At 42.9% G+C, this 16,845-nt stretch overlaps 1 protein-coding gene across 2 annotated transcripts in view; it reads left to right on the forward strand.

Annotated features, from left to right (window-relative positions):
- Nucleotides 1–26: 26 nt before the first annotated feature.
- The window catches only part of CCDC138 (coiled-coil domain containing 138), a 29,846-nt gene continuing 13,027 nt past the window's right edge, over nt 27–16,845 (forward strand). The window contains exons 1-12 of one of the 2 annotated variants that reach the window (XM_079972711.1): nt 27–572; nt 1,451–1,511; nt 2,478–2,616; nt 2,817–2,914; nt 6,051–6,229; nt 6,867–7,025; nt 8,746–8,865; nt 10,181–10,258; nt 10,346–10,453; nt 11,860–12,024; nt 14,655–14,771; nt 15,483–15,675. In XM_079972711.1, coding sequence (XP_079828837.1) covers nt 507–572; nt 1,451–1,511; nt 2,478–2,616; nt 2,817–2,914; nt 6,051–6,229; nt 6,867–7,025; nt 8,746–8,865; nt 10,181–10,258; nt 10,346–10,453; nt 11,860–12,024; nt 14,655–14,771; nt 15,483–15,675 — 1,483 coding nt within the window. In that variant the 5' untranslated portion in view covers nt 27–506. Of the gene's footprint in view, nt 573–615; nt 825–1,450; nt 1,512–2,477; nt 2,617–2,816; nt 2,915–6,050; nt 6,230–6,866; nt 7,026–8,745; nt 8,866–10,180; nt 10,259–10,345; nt 10,454–11,859; nt 12,025–14,654; nt 14,772–15,482; nt 15,676–16,845 lie in introns of those variants that run through there. The other variant, XM_079972712.1, reaches the window with a different exon arrangement.

Below are 16,845 nucleotides of genomic sequence, written 5' to 3' on the forward strand. Positions count from 1 at the left end.
CGCTACGCCACTGCCCCCTGCAATGCCATCTCAGCCAAAAAGCATACAAAGCAAATAGCCATGCAACATATGCTCAAAAAACTTCCAGGTCATGGAGCGGGGAAAGCGCAGAAGTACTTCTGCCAAGTGGAGAATCCTGCTGCGTGGCGGGAGGGGGGTTGAGCTAGATGACCTCAGGAGGTCCCTTCCAACTATACAATCCCAAGGCAGGCAGCTCGCCTCTTCTACATAGAAATGGGACTACCCTCCAGGGAGTTCCCTCCCCTTCCTGCGGCGTCAAAGTGAAACCAGCTGATTCCCCCTCCCGCGGAGGCGGGTGAGGAAAGGAGGGCCTTAGGTCGAGCGCCACCTTGGAAACAGGGCCGCGCGGCCTCCCGCTCCTCGTTGCCCGTGGCAACCGCGGTAATGAGCGTCTTCGCGCAGGCGCCCTTCGGCCTCTCCTGGGGCCGTTGCTGTGAGTGGCGGAGGCGGCCGCGGGCTGCTTGACTGTCTCTGCCCTTCCTCCAATGGCGGCTTCCGCCGAGCTGAGCCCCTCAGTCGAGCGCTGGAGGAGACGCTACCTGGCCGGACAGGTGGGGTCCCTGCGGGCGAGAATGCGTGAGGGAGGGTGGGCTTGCGTGTGTGTGTGGAACAGCTGCCTGGACAGGAGGGCAAACTGCAAATGCGTGTTCTTCCGTTCCCACGAGACGCGGGGTGGGCCAGGAGTGCTGCCGGCTTCCCCCCGTTCTCGTGTAGCACTTTAATTCCGGCCGCTCACCTGTTCGGTTCTTCAGGTGCTGGGGGCTCCCGTCCTCCGGAAAAGCCTTCAGCCTGCAGACCTAAATGTATGTTTGTCTTGGGTTGGGAAGCCACTCTGCACATGCCCAGAGGCATACTCAGGCCCAGAGGGGGGCCGTGGCTACTTCCAGCTGTTGAGGGGCCCCTGTCATTAAACAAACGAACAAAAAGATGCACAAAACATAATAAAACACTTAAACAAAGAGTGAGACTTAATTCGATTTCTTTGTTTGCTTGACAAAGGCTTTCCTAGCCTTTTTCTGTGCGCATACACTAACTGGCAGTTCTAAACTGAGTGTGTGTGTGTGTGTGTGACATTTGGTCCAACAAAAACAAGTTGTGGAACTTTTTGATAGATATTTGCACCTTTGTATGAAGACCAGTATTTGAAATGCCTGTCTGTATTTACTCCCCCTTCTTCTTAGTGTTCTCTTGCGTTTGTGTGTTTGTGTGTGTGTGTGTGTGTCACAAACACACCGTTGGCTAAATATTTTGTTTAAGGGCTGGCTTAAGGAAAACACTTTTGATTTCTTGTAAAGTTTTAATGGAAAACCCTTTCCTGTTTAAAGGTGAAATGTCACTTCAAAACAATCAAATAAACACACATTGTGTAGATGTAACAGGCCAGCATATTTTTGATGTTAGTAATTATAGAACAAAATTCTTCTTTTAGAATAATTCTCTGGATGCAGCACAGGCCAAATGCAAAAGTAGAAGGTCCCTAATATCTACAGGTAAGGCATTTTAAAAGGTGTTTGATCTATTTGTTTAAAAGAATTCTTAATTTTTGATATGAAAAAGTTAGGAAAATAGAATGGGGATGCAGTCTCTTAGCGCAAGGACGCATTTCTTTTCTTTGGCCTTTTCTGTATGACGTTTCCATGCCTTTTAATCTCTTATTCTTTCCTAATTCGTATTATCTTTAGTTTGCAGCCTACAAACAAGTACCCATGCTACTGAACCTAGGAGTTTTAGGTGCAGTAGAAAGTTAATAATTTGGGAGTTTTAAACTGGAAGTAAGTCCCACTGAGAAGATATGGTTAGGATTGTGGGCCAGTGCTCCTATTCTAGCTTCTTAACAAACCTGGGAATACCTTTAAGAGCAGGTGGCCTCCACGTTTAAGTCAGAGAGTAGCTGTTCTATTGTGTCAAAGTCTTGCGTTCCCAGTCATTGCGCACATCCCTTCTGGGGCTGAAAGTGGTGCATGTTTCGGCGGTCACTCGTCAGTTGGATGCTTGCAAAATGGTCGCCGCCTGTATACAAAATAAGAGCTGTTGAGAAGCATTTCTCAAACTCATTCACTCTGCTGCATTTCCTATATGAAGTACTTCTGTCCAACATGCCCAACACAAAAACTCTTATCTCCAATTCTCTATGAGTTGTGGAGGTTGGGGGTGTTTTCCCCCCTTTCCACTGGCTTTATAAATGCAGCAAAGTATCTTTTTTGAAGTGAGGAGTGGACAGGTTGCTAATCATTATAATGGCTACATATTAAACCAATTGCCAATGCTGAAGACTTCCTAGGATTTGCTCCTTCACCCAGAGTTTGCTCTTCCTAGTCCCAGATTTGCGGGGACTGGCTCTTGCAGTTAGATGCATGTTCAAAGTATTAGCAGGGTTTTCAGGTACTTGTGCTGGGTACATTAGCAGGGTGGCTCTGTTTTTCTAATTAGCACAATCCTATATTATTTCCTTGCAGAGAAAATGGACGGCTCACTTGATGATACAATTGCATCGTTACTCAAATGCTCCTCACAGTTAGAATATACTGGCAATAGAAGAAAGCAAAATACAAAGCATTTTTCAGACACTTCAAAGAATGTTAAAAATTTAAGTCGGTAAGAAAACCATTTTACTCTTTGAGCCAGTCTTTTCTTTTCGCTGTAAAGCATACCGCTGAGTCTCATCATTGTACTCTGGAATAATATATTTTAAGATCTGAAAGTTTTATTGGGTATCTTTCCCACTGTACAAGGAATGTGAACGAACATTGTTTTATACAGTGTGCAGCTTAATGCAATCATTTTGTGTCTATTAGGCAGGGTGATGAGTTGGATTCTCTATATGGCTCAAATCAGCATAACATACAGCCTGAGTTCGTTGGAGATTTTCCCAGAGACACGTATTCAGAATCAGGTAATCACATTCTTATGAATTCTAATACAACTCAAAGGAAATCTCATTTGATAGCCCATTCACAGCCTGAAATTAAATGAAATATGTAACTGGCAGCTCATCTGACTTACTGCATGATTTTTTTCTAGCACATTTACTCCAGGATTGGTAGTGACATCTTATACAAGGTAGTAAGTTACAGTTCAGACTATGCCCCCTCTCTTAATTTACATCTTCACAGGTGAAGTTTTGTGTTAAATTAGTTGGAAAGCATGTGGGTAATTTACCCTCTCCCCCCCCCCCATTACATGGATGCAACAGTGGCAATGATTGCTGTGCCAATGGGGGAGGCATCTCTTCCAAATTCCAGACAGGTGGGTGAGTATCCCTTTGTTCTACTATTGAAAGTGTCTTGCCTGGCTGGCCCGTGTTCTTCTACACATGGCAGCGGAACATAACCTTGTGTTGCTAGCTACATAACAGCTCTTTATATGCAACAAAGCAATGTATTGGAAGCATTTTCTAGTTAACTGCATTTCTTTATGTCCAAAATTTACAACAGTAAGCATTGCTCTCAGAGGAAGGAGATGAAGCTTTTTCCCCATTTGAGATGTAAAGTGGTGCCTCGCAAGACGAAATTAATCCGTTCCGTGAGGCTCTTCGTATAGCCCATTGACAGCTTAGCGGATTAGCGCTATTAGTGGTTTAGCGGCTTTTAGCGGATCAGCTGATAAGCGGCTTAGGGCTTAGGAAAAGGGGGGGGGGAGGAAAAAAACCCCGCAGGAACTCGCAAGACATTTTCGTCTTGCGAAGCAAGCCCATAGGGAAATTGGTTTTGCGAAGCGCCTCCAAAACGGAAAACCCTTTCGTGTAGTGGGTTTTCCATCTTTCGAGGCATTCGTCTTGCGGGGCACCACTGTACCAAAGTATACCTCTAGACTGTTGATGCAGCCTAGATTAACATTAGGCTTTTTTTTTGCTGCATCACACTGTTGACTCGCGTTAAGCTTGTAGTCTACTGTGACCCCAATATGCTTTTCGCATGTACTGCTGGCAAGCCAGACGTTCCCCACCTTATATTTGTGCAGCTGGTTGTTCCTGCTTAAGTGTAGAGCCTTACATTTGTCCCTATTTAAAGTCATTTTGTTAGTTTGCGCCCAGTTCTCCAATCCGTTGAGGTGATCTTGAATCCCATTTCTGTCTTCAGTGACATTTGCTACCCCTCCCAGTGTAGTGTCATCTGCAGATTTGATGAGCACCCCCTCGATACCTTCATCCAAGGCAGAACCTTGCGGCACCCCTCTTGTCACTTTTTTCTAGGATGAAGAGGAACCATTACTGAGCACTCTTTGGGTTACAAATCCAGCTACACCAATATGAAACAAAAACTAAAAAACAGCACAGAGCACACAATTCCAATAATCTACTGCAGTCTAAAATGCCTTTGCATACCAGCTGTGATAGCTTTTCAGAGTCTAAAGTGGTAGCCAAACATCTGTCTGCCAAGTAATAAGACATTACAACTTCAAGATGAGATTACATTGGATATCATGATGCTGCTCATTCTGGACTTCTCAACAACATTCAGTAGCTATGGTATCCTGGGTAGGTTCTGCAAGTACAATGGTACCTCGGGTTACATACGCTTCAGGTTACAAACTCCGCTAACCCAGAAATATTACCTTGGGTTAAGAACTTTGCTTCAGGAATGAGAACAGAAATCATGCTCCGGCGGCGCGGCAGCAGTGGGAGGCCCCATTAGCTAAAGCGGTGCTTCAGGTTAAGAACCGTTTCAGGTTAAGAACAGACCTCCGGAACGAATTACCGTATTTTTCGCCCTATAGGACGCACTTTTTCCCCTCCAAAAATGAAGGGGAAATGTGTGTGCGTCCTATGGGGCGAATGCAGGCTTTCCCGGGCTTCCTGCAGCTCTGCGCCACCCTCCGGATCCTGGCGCGAAGCCGCTCGGGGCTCCGGAGGGTGGCGCAGAGCTGCCTGTGCTCCCGGGCGTCCTGCAGCTCTGCGCCACCCTCCGGATCCCGGCCGGAAGCCGCGCGGGGCTCCGGAGGGTGGCGCAGAGCTGCCTGCGCTCCCGGGCTTCCTGCAGCTCTGCGCCACCCTCCGGATCCCGGCGCGAAGTCGCGCGGGGCTCCGGAGGGTGGCGCAGAGCTGCCTGCGCTCCCGGGCTTCCTGCAGCTCTGCGCCACCCTCCGGAGCCCGGTGCAAAGCCGCGCGGGGCTCCGGAGGGTGGCACAGAGCTGCCTGCATTTCGAAGCCTGGTGCGCGCTGAAGAGCGTGCCCGGGCTTCGCGCACCTCTCCGCAAGCCTGGGGAGACAGGCGCGGCTCCCTAGGCTTGCGGATAGCAGGCTGTTCTGGGGGCTGGGGTTGGGGGAAGCTCGGGCTTCCCCCGCGCCTGCCCCGTGCCTGGGGGGGGGAATAATTTTTTTTCTTTATTCCCCCCCCAAAAAAAATTAGGTGCGTCCTATGGGGCGGTGCGTCCTATGGGGCGAAAAATACGGTAAGTATGTAACCAGAGGTATCACTGTAGTAGTTTTGCTCTTACACTGGAGAATTGACTGCAAAAGAAGGTCCTGGGGCTGCTTGGCCCCTAGAGCATTTGTGCAATGGAGCCCACACGCCTTTCAACACGAGAGTGATCATCTGGGGATTGGGAGGGGAGTGTTATCAGTATATTGGTGACACCCAGCTACAGTTCCCCATTACGTCTGATTTAAATGAGGCAGAGAACATGCTAAATTGGTGTGTGGGATTAGAAACATGAATGCGAGCCAAGAAACTGAAGCTCAGTCTAGGCAAGGTGGATGATTTGATGGTGGGTGCATTGGTCAACTTGGCGGGGTGTGTCATCCTCTTCTAGGACAGATTCACAGTTTTCAGGGAGCTCCTAGATATAGCTATGTAAACCTGTAGATGAGGCTTTGAAGGTCACTTCAGACTGGTTCACACATTATGTTGATTACTTGATGTATTCTCAACAGAAGTAGAATCGTAGAATGCTAGAGTTGGAAGGGACCACGAGGGTCATCTGGTCCAGCCGCCCTGCAATGCAGGAATCGTTTGCCCAACCAGGGCTCAAACCATGACCCTGAGATTAACAGAGGAATGGTACACTGAGTGTCTGTTTTCACCCATTAGACATTACTCTGCCATCCAGTCTGACAGTGACCACATCTTGTGATTATGATAGCGATGGTGAACCAGCCAGAGAGAGTGTGAGAATTCTTGAAACCCAAGAACTAAATGGGAAAAACTTGATACCATCTCATTTCAGTCAAATCTATCGTGAATTATCTATCATACATCAAAAGCTGCAGGTAAAAATCAATAATGATCTATCAGTAGTTTTTTTAAAAAAATTAAAAGTAGAAATTTTAATTTAATGTACCTTATTGTTAATACCATGTTTCTGCTTTTCTAATCAACAAATTTTCCTGAATTATTTGATTGTTTAGATGTTGCAGTGCTATAAACATCAGTTTTAACCGAAGTTTCCAGTTGTTTTTTTATTGAATTTTACATCTGTATGTATTAAATTCCATCTATAATGTGAATATTAAAGTCTGTAAAATACTACTTCAAACTGAGGAAATTCAATTTTTTAACCAAAGTTTGATCTAGGCTGTCATATAAAAATGAGTAACCTTCAGTACCATATGCAGTTAATGTGGTTATGACTGAGTTACTTTAATTGCTCACTTCAGTCTTCTTTGCTGTATACAATCTTATTAAAGCTACCTTCAATTTTACCAGTGATCGGAAAAGATTCAGCTCTGCCCTTTCAGGCCAAAGGTACATTAAGAAAGGAAGGCAGACTAGCACATCTTTTGTGGAGTAGTCATTTCTTCTGACACTTAATTGCAGGGATGACTTACATTTAAAAAGAAAATGCTGGATTTTATGAAAATTTACTCACAGTACCACAGTTTGTGCTCCTCTTCTCTTCTGATGCAGCAAGAAAAATTAGCCCAGGAGGAATATGCTTTAAAACTTGAAAGACGTGAGCACTGTTTGGCGGAACGAGAGACCCTGCTTTGTAGACATGAAGCTGCTTTGACCAAGATAAGAAGCGTTGAGGAGGAAGTTCACACAAAATTTCAAATTATGAAAGAGGTATGGTTACTTCTAAAAATGCTTCTTTACCAGGGGGAAATATTTCTGGCTAAAATGCTCACAAGAGTGGGAACTATTCTCACATCTCAGCTAAGCAACTCTCATTACTTGATATGTAGAATTGTAGAGTTGGAAGAGACCCCAAGGGGCTTCTGGTCCAACTTCCTGCAATCCAGGAATCTCCACTAAAACATCCATAAACCTCGATCTAGAGGCTGATGTATATTTTCTCTAGGAGGCTTAGTTTGGTCAGAATCGAATATACACTTCCAGAGTTAATGCTAAATGCATTACTTTGGGTAAATGAGCCACCATGGCCATGGTGTGTGTGTGTGTGTGTGTGTGTGTGTGTGTGTGTGAAAATTGTCCCAGGCTTTTCGGACTTTTCTACCTATGTACTATCTGAAACCAAAGGGACACATTGGTTGCCAGATGTGTGTTGTTCTTGTTTTTTAGCTCTCCTACCCCACTAATGGGGGACGCAGGTGGCGCTGTGGGTTAAAGCCTCAGCGCCTAGGACTTGCCGATCGAAAGGTCAGCGGTTCAAATCCCTGCGGCGGGGTGCGCTCCCGCTGCTCGGTCCCAGCGCCTGCCAACCTAGCAGTTTGAAAGCACCTCCGGGTGCAAGTAGATAAATAGGGACCGCTTACCAGCGGGAAGGTAAACGGCGTTTCCGTGTGCGGCTCTGGCTCGCCAGAGCAGCGATGTCACGCTGGCCACGTGACCCGGAAGTGTCTCTGGACAGCGCTGGCCCCTGGCCTCTTAAGTGAGATGGGCGCACAACCCCAGAGTCTGTCAAGACTGGCCCGTACGGGCAGGGGTACCTTTACCTTTACCTTACCCCACTAACAGTGCACCAGAGGAAAATATTCCTTTTTAGGTTACCGCTCTGTAATATTCTGTATGCTGTAATGCCACAAGTAAAATTTCCCCTAGATAATTTATGCGATCATACAAGTTTATACTAAAGAAACAATCTAAATTAAAATAATTGCCCTCCTTTATCGCTTACAAGCCACATTCAATCATATCACAAGGTGATAAGTCAAGATATGAACAAGCTTTGCGCACCCACAAGCAGTCACTTTCCAGTGACTGGTTATGGGGTCAGGAAGCTCATACAACCATCCAGATGTAGCCATAGCAGCTAATTATGAAAAGGCATAAAGAAGAGAACTGGAAAACATAACAAGTTGCATTTTGGATGATCAAGAGACATAACATCTGGCTATTTAGGAGGGTGTTCTGAGGAGGGTGACTAGAAAGACAGAAGAATAAGAGGGATTTTATGGTCAAAACTTAGTCACGGGTAGTATGGTGCATAGACGTTATCCAGAGAACTGGACAGGAGGTAACTGAAGAGCTTATATCAGAATTTGGACATTCACTATATATGCTTTCATACAATTGGGGATCGATTTCTTTATATTTCACTTGGCACTCCTAAGTCTGAATCTGTACCTGTCTCCTAAATCTGGCTGTACCACTGAGCAGGGTAACTTATGTGAGAAGCACAATGACAGATAAGTTCCAGTTTTATCTTCTTTTATATTTTTCTTTTCTTTTCTACCTTACTCATCTTAAGAGTCTTGGATTCACATTATGTCAAGAATGTTGACAGGGTGACTCATAGTTTCAATGTGATTTTGGACCCTTTAAATGCTTTCAAAAACACAAAACTGCTAATCCTTTTTTTACAAGTTCTTCATTTTGTTTCTAGCAACATGAAGCTGAAATTCAGCAGTTGTCTGAAGCTTTGAAAGAAAAAGCAAAGGAAAACAAAAGGCTTAAATCATCATTTGAAACTTTGAAGGAACTGAATGATGCATTAAGACAACAGGCAAGTGTTTTTTATATTGTATTTTTATGTTGTGAACCGCCCTGAGATCTACAGATGAAGGGCGGTAAGCAAATTTAATAAATTAAAAAATAATAAAGATTAATATACACACAAATCAGGCATTTTAAATGTTATAAACAGAATGTTTTTTGTTAAGTGTTCTAATACTAAATAGTTATTACAGTTTCTGTTAGCTTTATGGTGTATGGGTGATGCTGGGTAAGAAATATAGTAACCAGAATAGTTAAACGTAATTCACACATTACCTTACGCTAGCCTAGTGTAATACTATCTTATTGAAGAGGTCTTGCAATTATTTAAAAAGCATAGCTGCTGCACCAGAGTGTTCGCACCTAATGTTGTAGTTGCTTTGCTTTTGAGTTCAAGTGCTTCTCTCTCTGTCAGCTGTGCATTCCAACGCTTGTGGGTCTCTTAGAGCTTCAACAAACTATAGGGTACCCATCTTTATACTGCAGGTTGGCTACATCTGTTCCGTTTCAGGAGCCTTTGTCCGTTTGGGGGAGCCTTAGCCCATTGTGGCTCTTACAAATATTGACCACACTTTTTTTAAAAAAACACCGTGCTAGTGCCTGTCAGGCACCCAGAATTTTTAAGGACATGAAATCGAGGGCTCAGAAAGGGCAGGAGCCCCAGATGTGCTTCCACCAGATGAGCCTGTGGCACTGCTGTCCTCAAATTCTGAGACCCAGTGAGATCAGATGCTCCCCAATTCTTATCGCAGTAGGAGGCTACTGCTGCAGGATGGACCTCTAAGGACCTTCCAGTGCAAGGAGGGCTGACAATTGGAAGGCAGCTGTTGGCACTCTAAATTTCCCAGTCTCATTTTGTTTGTTGCTGAAGTTCTGCATTCTGATAGCACAGCCTGAGCCTCGTACCCAGCTGGAATTTTGCCTTGCCTCGCCTTGCCTCGCCTCGCCTCACCACGGAGCAGGACACTGCTTTTCAAAAACGCCACAGAAAGGATGCAGTCACCCTGAAGTGGTTCATGTGCCTTTCATCTCGGCACTAAAAAATGATGTGAAAGCATGTTCCTTGGTTTCAGCAAAACTGACTTCTCCATAAATGTGTTTAGAATTGCAGCTGCAAACTCTTGGCAGCTTGTTCTTTGCATATGTAAAGCAGGATAAAGGGGTGCCTCTAGTTCTCTTCATTCTTGCAAGCCATGAAGGGTGGGGAGGACTTACCCAGACAGTTTTATGAGCAAGAGAGGAATTATTTGTGAACCGCCCACTACATAACAGAAATGTTTTATTTATAAGGCTTGGCTCAACATCTTCCACTTCTTCTTTTTTAGCTAAATGACGTAAGTGAGCAAAACAAGAAGTTGGAAGGCCAGTCTCGAAAGGTGCAAGCTCGTTTGGAGAATTTGCAGGTAATATTTCAATATGCTTTGTATTGTTTGTCAGCTTTGCAGGGAAAAAAGTCTAATGTAATTTCTTTTTATTCTGTCCGGTTACAGCGGAAGCATGAATTTTTATCCATACAAAAATCTAAAGAAGCTTTCCACACAGCCCAGGAGCGAAAGGTTATCAAGCCAGAAAAAACAATAACATCAAAAAGTTACAAAGTAAGCTGTACACTATAGGGGGGAAGGAGAATTCTATATATCTATATTGATAAATGTATCTATATCTATATTTATCTATATTTATTGATACTTGTCCAAAGATAAACAAAAGTTCATACTCAATACAAAGTATCTTTTTGTAACACACTGAAGTAAAAGAAATGCTTAATCTATAAAGGAATGGAGGCAGAAAGAAGGAAAAGGGGAAATAAAGGAAGGAAGGAAAAGCGAAAGGAGAGAGAAAGAAAAAATGAATAATAATAATAATAATAATAATAATAATAATAATAATAAACTTTTATTTGCATCCCGGCCGAGACTGGGCTCAGGGTGGCTAACATCAATTATAAACATTGATATAAAATCAAACAATAATTAAATTACCTCTTAAAAACGAGTCAGGATTAAATCAAAATCTGAATTAGATGGCTTTCCGCAGGATTTGGGTTGGGAACAGTAAATGCTCATCAGGCCCAACTGTGTATGCTGATCTTATATGGGCCTGTGAGAGTGCTGGGAGGCCTCTTTCGTACTAATTCTTATACAAAAAGGGAAGGGGAGTCAGGCTGAGCCCTGGCCAAAGATAAAAAGACTTCTGGTTCTCTGTCCTGCACCTTTGATGTTTTATAGTGCTTTTAATTCTGTTGGGAGCCACCCAGAGTGACTGGGGAAACCCAGCTAGATGCACGGGGTATAAATAATAAATTATCATCACCATCATAATCTGATTATAGTATTCACTCATCAACACCCAACCATTTTATTTTCTGTAAGTCAATATTTTTTCAGTATTCAATTCCGGATATTACAAGTTCATTTTCTCTTTCTCTTGCATGCACAAGGACATGTTGGTTTGGAACTGCTATATTTTATTGGGAGGGAAGTTGTAGGGTAAACAGTACTCTTGAAAATATTATTTCCAAATATGTCTCCCATTTAAATAAGCTTGGGTTATATTTAGTTTTTGATGTTTCTGAGAAGACACTGGCTGGGGTTAGTTGAAACTGGAAAGGCAAAAAATGGATTTCTGAAAAGAAGGAATTAGTAACGAGAAGAATCCCCCCTCTTCAAAAAAGAATAATGACATACCTCAACAGAGGAAGGTACCAGAAATGTGTTTAGAAATGTCATTAAAAAATATTAAAAATACCTGTCCTCCCGGTGTCAGTCCTGCAGGAATTCTCATCCATATATATGATGCTGAAATGGAGTAACTTTCCCCTTCTTCAAACCAGTACATCACCATTATCCCCAGGCAGATTTGCATATGCTCTCAGTGCCCTTGATGCAAGTCAGATGTGTGTTGCAGTGCAGACGGCACAAGTCAATGCACGCTTTAGATAGCTATCTCATGGTAAAGAACTTCTTCAAATTGTGCCCTAAGAGATTCACTTTTATGTTTGCAGATACCAATTAATTCACACATATATGACCTTTTAACGGTGTTAATGGACTGGATCTCAGATCAGCACCTGAGCAAACTGGTAGCAGAGGAAGAGAAAGCTTCTGAATGTCTTCTGACAGGTGTGCTTGCTTCCAACAGAAACTACACACAGGAGAAGTGTATCAGGGTAGGGTTCCTTCTTCCTACATCTTGTTTTACAGTAAAAGTGCTTGTATTATATTTGGATGTGTGTCTAACACCGCTGTAGGCCCCAGAATTCATGTTCATTTTCATAATACTGAGCCATGTGCTCTCCAAACCTGAGCTATTCAGGTTCACAGGGTGTAGTCTGTGATATAACCTTATGTATGATTGCAGCATTTCCATATATACAAACGTTGCTTATCTTGATTTGGATGCTATCCAGGCCACTCTGATTAATGCTTTCATATCATTGTATAAAGCTATAAAGGTTGTATCCAAAGTTAGTCATACTAAGAGTAGTTAGTCACATACATTAATTACAGGGGGCCTTTAGTGAGTATGCCTAATGTTGAATGTAATACTTTTTTTTTTTCCAAGTAGAAGGTGATATAAAATTACAAAACAAAGGTATTTTGTGTATCCTTAAGCTCCAATCCTAAACACTTACCTAGAGTTAGCCTTAATGGACATAGTGTGACTGACTTCTAACGTAGGATTCCCCTGTTAATTCTGTACACATGTGGGACATGTGTTCTATCTACCAGGTTTCATACAGAAACTATTTAAAGCCTATTAATGTCGGAACAACTTCAGACATACTGTTTGTCAGAGGAACACATTTGTGAGCATGTGGAATGTTGGGTCCTTCCGTTGTAGTTGGAAAAATCTTAACTGCAATAAATACTTCATTAACTGGCTTTTGCAATCTCCATTATAATAAACGTTAGCATCTGATCCAGCAATCTGTTCCAGATACAGTAGTTCAAATGCATGCATAGAGATCTGCTGCTCAGAATAGAATAGAATCCCCATTCCCTGCATTAGTGTTACTCTATCAATCGCTTCCTATAATCCCAGATTAATTAGATTTCTATACCACCCTTCATCCAAGGATCACAGGGCAGTTTACAATATACAGTAAAAACACAAAAATACCTACCATAGTAACAGACAGAAGCACCCCACCCCAAACACAGTTTAAAAGGTTATAGGCCTTTTAAATTAGCCAGTGGCCTGGGAGAAGAGGAATGTCTTTTCCTGGCGCCTAAAGGTGTATAATGAAGGTACCAGGCGAGCCTCCCTGGGGAGAGCATTCCACATATGGGGAGCCACCAGAGAAAAGGACCGCTCTTGTGTTGCCATCCTCTGGACCTTGTGGAGAAGGCACACAAAGAAGGGCCTCCAGTTGTTGTTGTTGTTGTTGTTGTTGTTGTTGTTATTTATTGAATTTATATACCACCCTATACCTGGAGATTATGATTGCATGGTCCAGGTTGGTTCATATGGGGAGAGGCACTCCTGAACTGTTAAAGACTTTATAGGTCAAAACCAGCTCTTTGAATTGGGTCTGGAAACTAATTGGCAGCCAGTGCAGTCGGGCCAGAATTGGCATTATATACTGAAACTGTTTTGCCCTGGTGAGCAACCTGGCCACTGAATTCTGCACCGGCTGAAGCTTCTGAACTGTCTTCAGAGGTAGCCCAACATATAACGTATTGCCGTAATCTAACCTAGAGGTTAGAATATCCCCTCAATGGGCTATTAAAAAGCAATCCAAGCCCAAGTGCTATGATTTATCATGGCAAAGTAGTGATTAGATGTGGCATGAATACACCTACGATGTAGTGTGTGATCCTAGAATTCTGTCTGATGTAGCTTTTGTTGAGCTTGTTCCTACTTGCTTTGGGTAGGTGCCTACAAGGCTCCTATTCCAACAGCTGTTGGCTGACATGTTGTTCCTTGTTAACACCTCGGCATGGAGAAAACACCTGGAGTCAATAGCACCCACACTCTAGAACTGACGGTGCTTTTTCTTCCCTAGTTGTGCTTTGGAAACATCACCTAAGGTAACACAGTTGCTCAATTGCTCCCAGTCATTGCCCTTGCTGGTGGTGCCTAACAGAAGCCCATAATAGCCATCCTTGAGCTCTCATGTAAATAAATGTTGCCTGCAAGAGTCTCTGTATGCTTCTGTTGCTCACTGGGCCCCTCCCAGATGGCACTCTCTAACAACATTGGGTAGTGTGTTGCCACAATAGCCTATATATGTCATTTGACTACACCATCTCCTTCAACCTGTGGAGCATTCCCCTACATTGCTAATGTACTCAAAAGCCTTACATTGTGATATTAATGATAGCTAACTGTTACTTCTGTTTTCAGAGGCATGTAAGATGCTGGGGACAAACAGCAGCTGCTGCCTGCATGCCTTGTTTGTGCACTCCGAGGAGTATAGAGAGAGGACAAGACTGGGGGTTTTTCCCCCCACTAGTAGAAAAAGGGGAAGTTTCTGCCAAAAAATATTTTATATAGTATTGTCTCTTTCAGAATTCCAGAATTTAAAAGTAGCAATATTAGCATTGACAGTACCATTGAATTTGTCTGAATTACTAAGCAAGGCACGCTCTTGGAACTAAAGAAACATTCATGGTGCTAGTCAGCCAACCATGTTGCTGGTTTTGTCTTTTTTTGCTTAAGTAATTTTTCATGTGGGATTAAGAAGCATCACATGAAAAATATCCACTGGAAATAGCTCGCAAATAGGATCTATCGGTAGGACCCAAATTTTGGAAAGAGAAAAAAAGACAGTAATGATATGTTTGTGTTTTCCAGTTTTTGCCTCTAGTTGCTGAACAGTTTCAGTGGATGCCCTTTGTGAATCCTGACTTGCACATGCATGTGGTTAAATTCATTTACTGGGCTATCAGGCAGTTAGATGGAGGCACACAGGTAAGAAGTATTCATGCAAAGTAGTTCATTTGCATTTATCACTGCTTCTCTGTGGAAGTTCCATTGTTTTACTTGATCTGAATTTGACCCGGAGTTGTTATTTATTATCATTTATATGTTGGGTAAATTGCTTCCAGTACTAATGTACTTGCATTCGCAATTCTTTTGCTAGATAGAGGGTTGTTATTTTATTGTGAATAGAGTGCCAAAATCAACAACTTGATATTGCAGGAAAAGCTAGAATTCTAGATTTAACCACATAACCTTTTCCGGGTTTTAATGTACCTTACGTCCGTGAAATGCATTCATGGCCAGGATAAAGCTGCATTCCACTGAAGTCAGTTATAACAGATTATTAATTCTTTTATATAGCAGGCTTTTGTATACACCTATTTGAATTTTTGTTGGAGTCTCAAAAGTGCTGCTTTACAGATCATCTGCGAGTGTTCTTCTCTGGGTGCTCTTGCTATCTGAAGTGAATGTCAGTCAGGAAGAGACAGCCTTCTGCATAGTGGCTTATAATATGGTGCTCACATATTGCTTGGTGTACTTTGATATTCCTTTTTCCATCTGGACAATACGTCTCAAATGTAAAGCATTTAAAACATGAATAATGTTGATGAGACTTGTTCAGAGTAAATTAAATGACGTTTGTATTTATCTAGTGGAATGCTATGTTCACTTCATACAGTTTTATTGCTTGTATAACAGTATGCAACAATGACATCAACAATGAGAAGACTGGGTGAAGACCTGTTTAAAGGTGTTGTGCTGAAGGGATGTCAATATATTTCTCCTGAACATACTACCGATCCCAAGCCAAAGTCCGCAGCATTCTTTAAAAGCTCCAATTTGCCTTTAAGACTTGTATCAACCTTAATTATAATCAAAACAGTGACACAAGGTAAGTTCTACCAATACTTTTGAGGTCTGCATGCAGCATATGGTGTCTCCAACCACTCTTAAACAGCAAACTACAGAAAGATCCCTGTTCCGACTGACTGACCCGTGAAGTAAATTTGATTTATTTATTGAGATATTTCTGTACCACCCTCCATCAACTTGGTTACAGGGCTGTTTATGTCAGAATAAGGCGGTTCAAAACATCAAAGCCATTCTCACAAACATATGGCCTAACCAGCAGTGTCAAACTCAGAAATCACTTCACCCATCATTCTTTAAAAGCCTGGCAAAAAAAGGTAGGTTAAAGAAACTTGATTTTTAAAAAATGGGGTGGGGGCTAAAGTATTTCACTATGTATTTTAAGGGGTAATGGCTGCAGAACTTCTAGATTTTTGCATGTTTGGCAGCCCAAGAGGGCCACAAACATAAACATACAGTATAAGGGCAGTTCTGCTAGATCATGCCAAAGGTCATTTAGTCCAGAATCTGGTTTTCCACCATATGCCTCTGGGAAGGCCTCCAAGTGGAGCTTGAACAGTAAAAGCTGTTGTTTCCCAGCAAGCGACATTTAGCAAGATAGTGCCTCTGAACAGGGAAGATCTGATGAACATTCATTGTTAGATCTGTCCTCCAAGAGTTTATTTTATCCCCCATTTTTTAAAGCCATTGGCTATCATCCCATCTTGCCGCAGTCAAAGCCATTGTGTTTGTGCAAATTGATACTGTATGTAAAAGGTAAAGGGACCCCTGACAATTAAGTCCAGTCGTGAATGACTCTGGGGTTGTCGCACTCATCTCGCTTTACAGGCCAAGGGAGCTGGCGTTTGTCCGCTTCTGCAGACAGTTTTTCCGGGTTATGTGGCCAGCATGACTAAGCCGCTTCTGGCGAAACCAGAGCAGCGCATGAAAACGCCGTTTACCTTCCCACCAGAGTGGTACCTATTTATCTACTTGCACTGTGTGCTTTCGAACTGCTAAGTTAGCAGAAGCTGGGGCCGAACAACAGGGGCTCACCCCGTCACAGGGATTCAAACCGCCGACCTTTTGATCGGCAAGCCCAAGTGGCACAGTGGTTTAACCCACAGCGCCACTGTATGCAGGCGTGATTAAATTTCAATGAACACCCATCACATTAGTATTAAATAGAATTTGGATTTTAAAAAAAGTTTTG

This window comes from Podarcis cretensis (assembly GCF_951804945.1).
Source record: "Podarcis cretensis genome assembly, chromosome: 4".
Classification (NCBI taxonomy): Eukaryota; Metazoa; Chordata; class Lepidosauria; order Squamata; family Lacertidae; genus Podarcis; species Podarcis cretensis.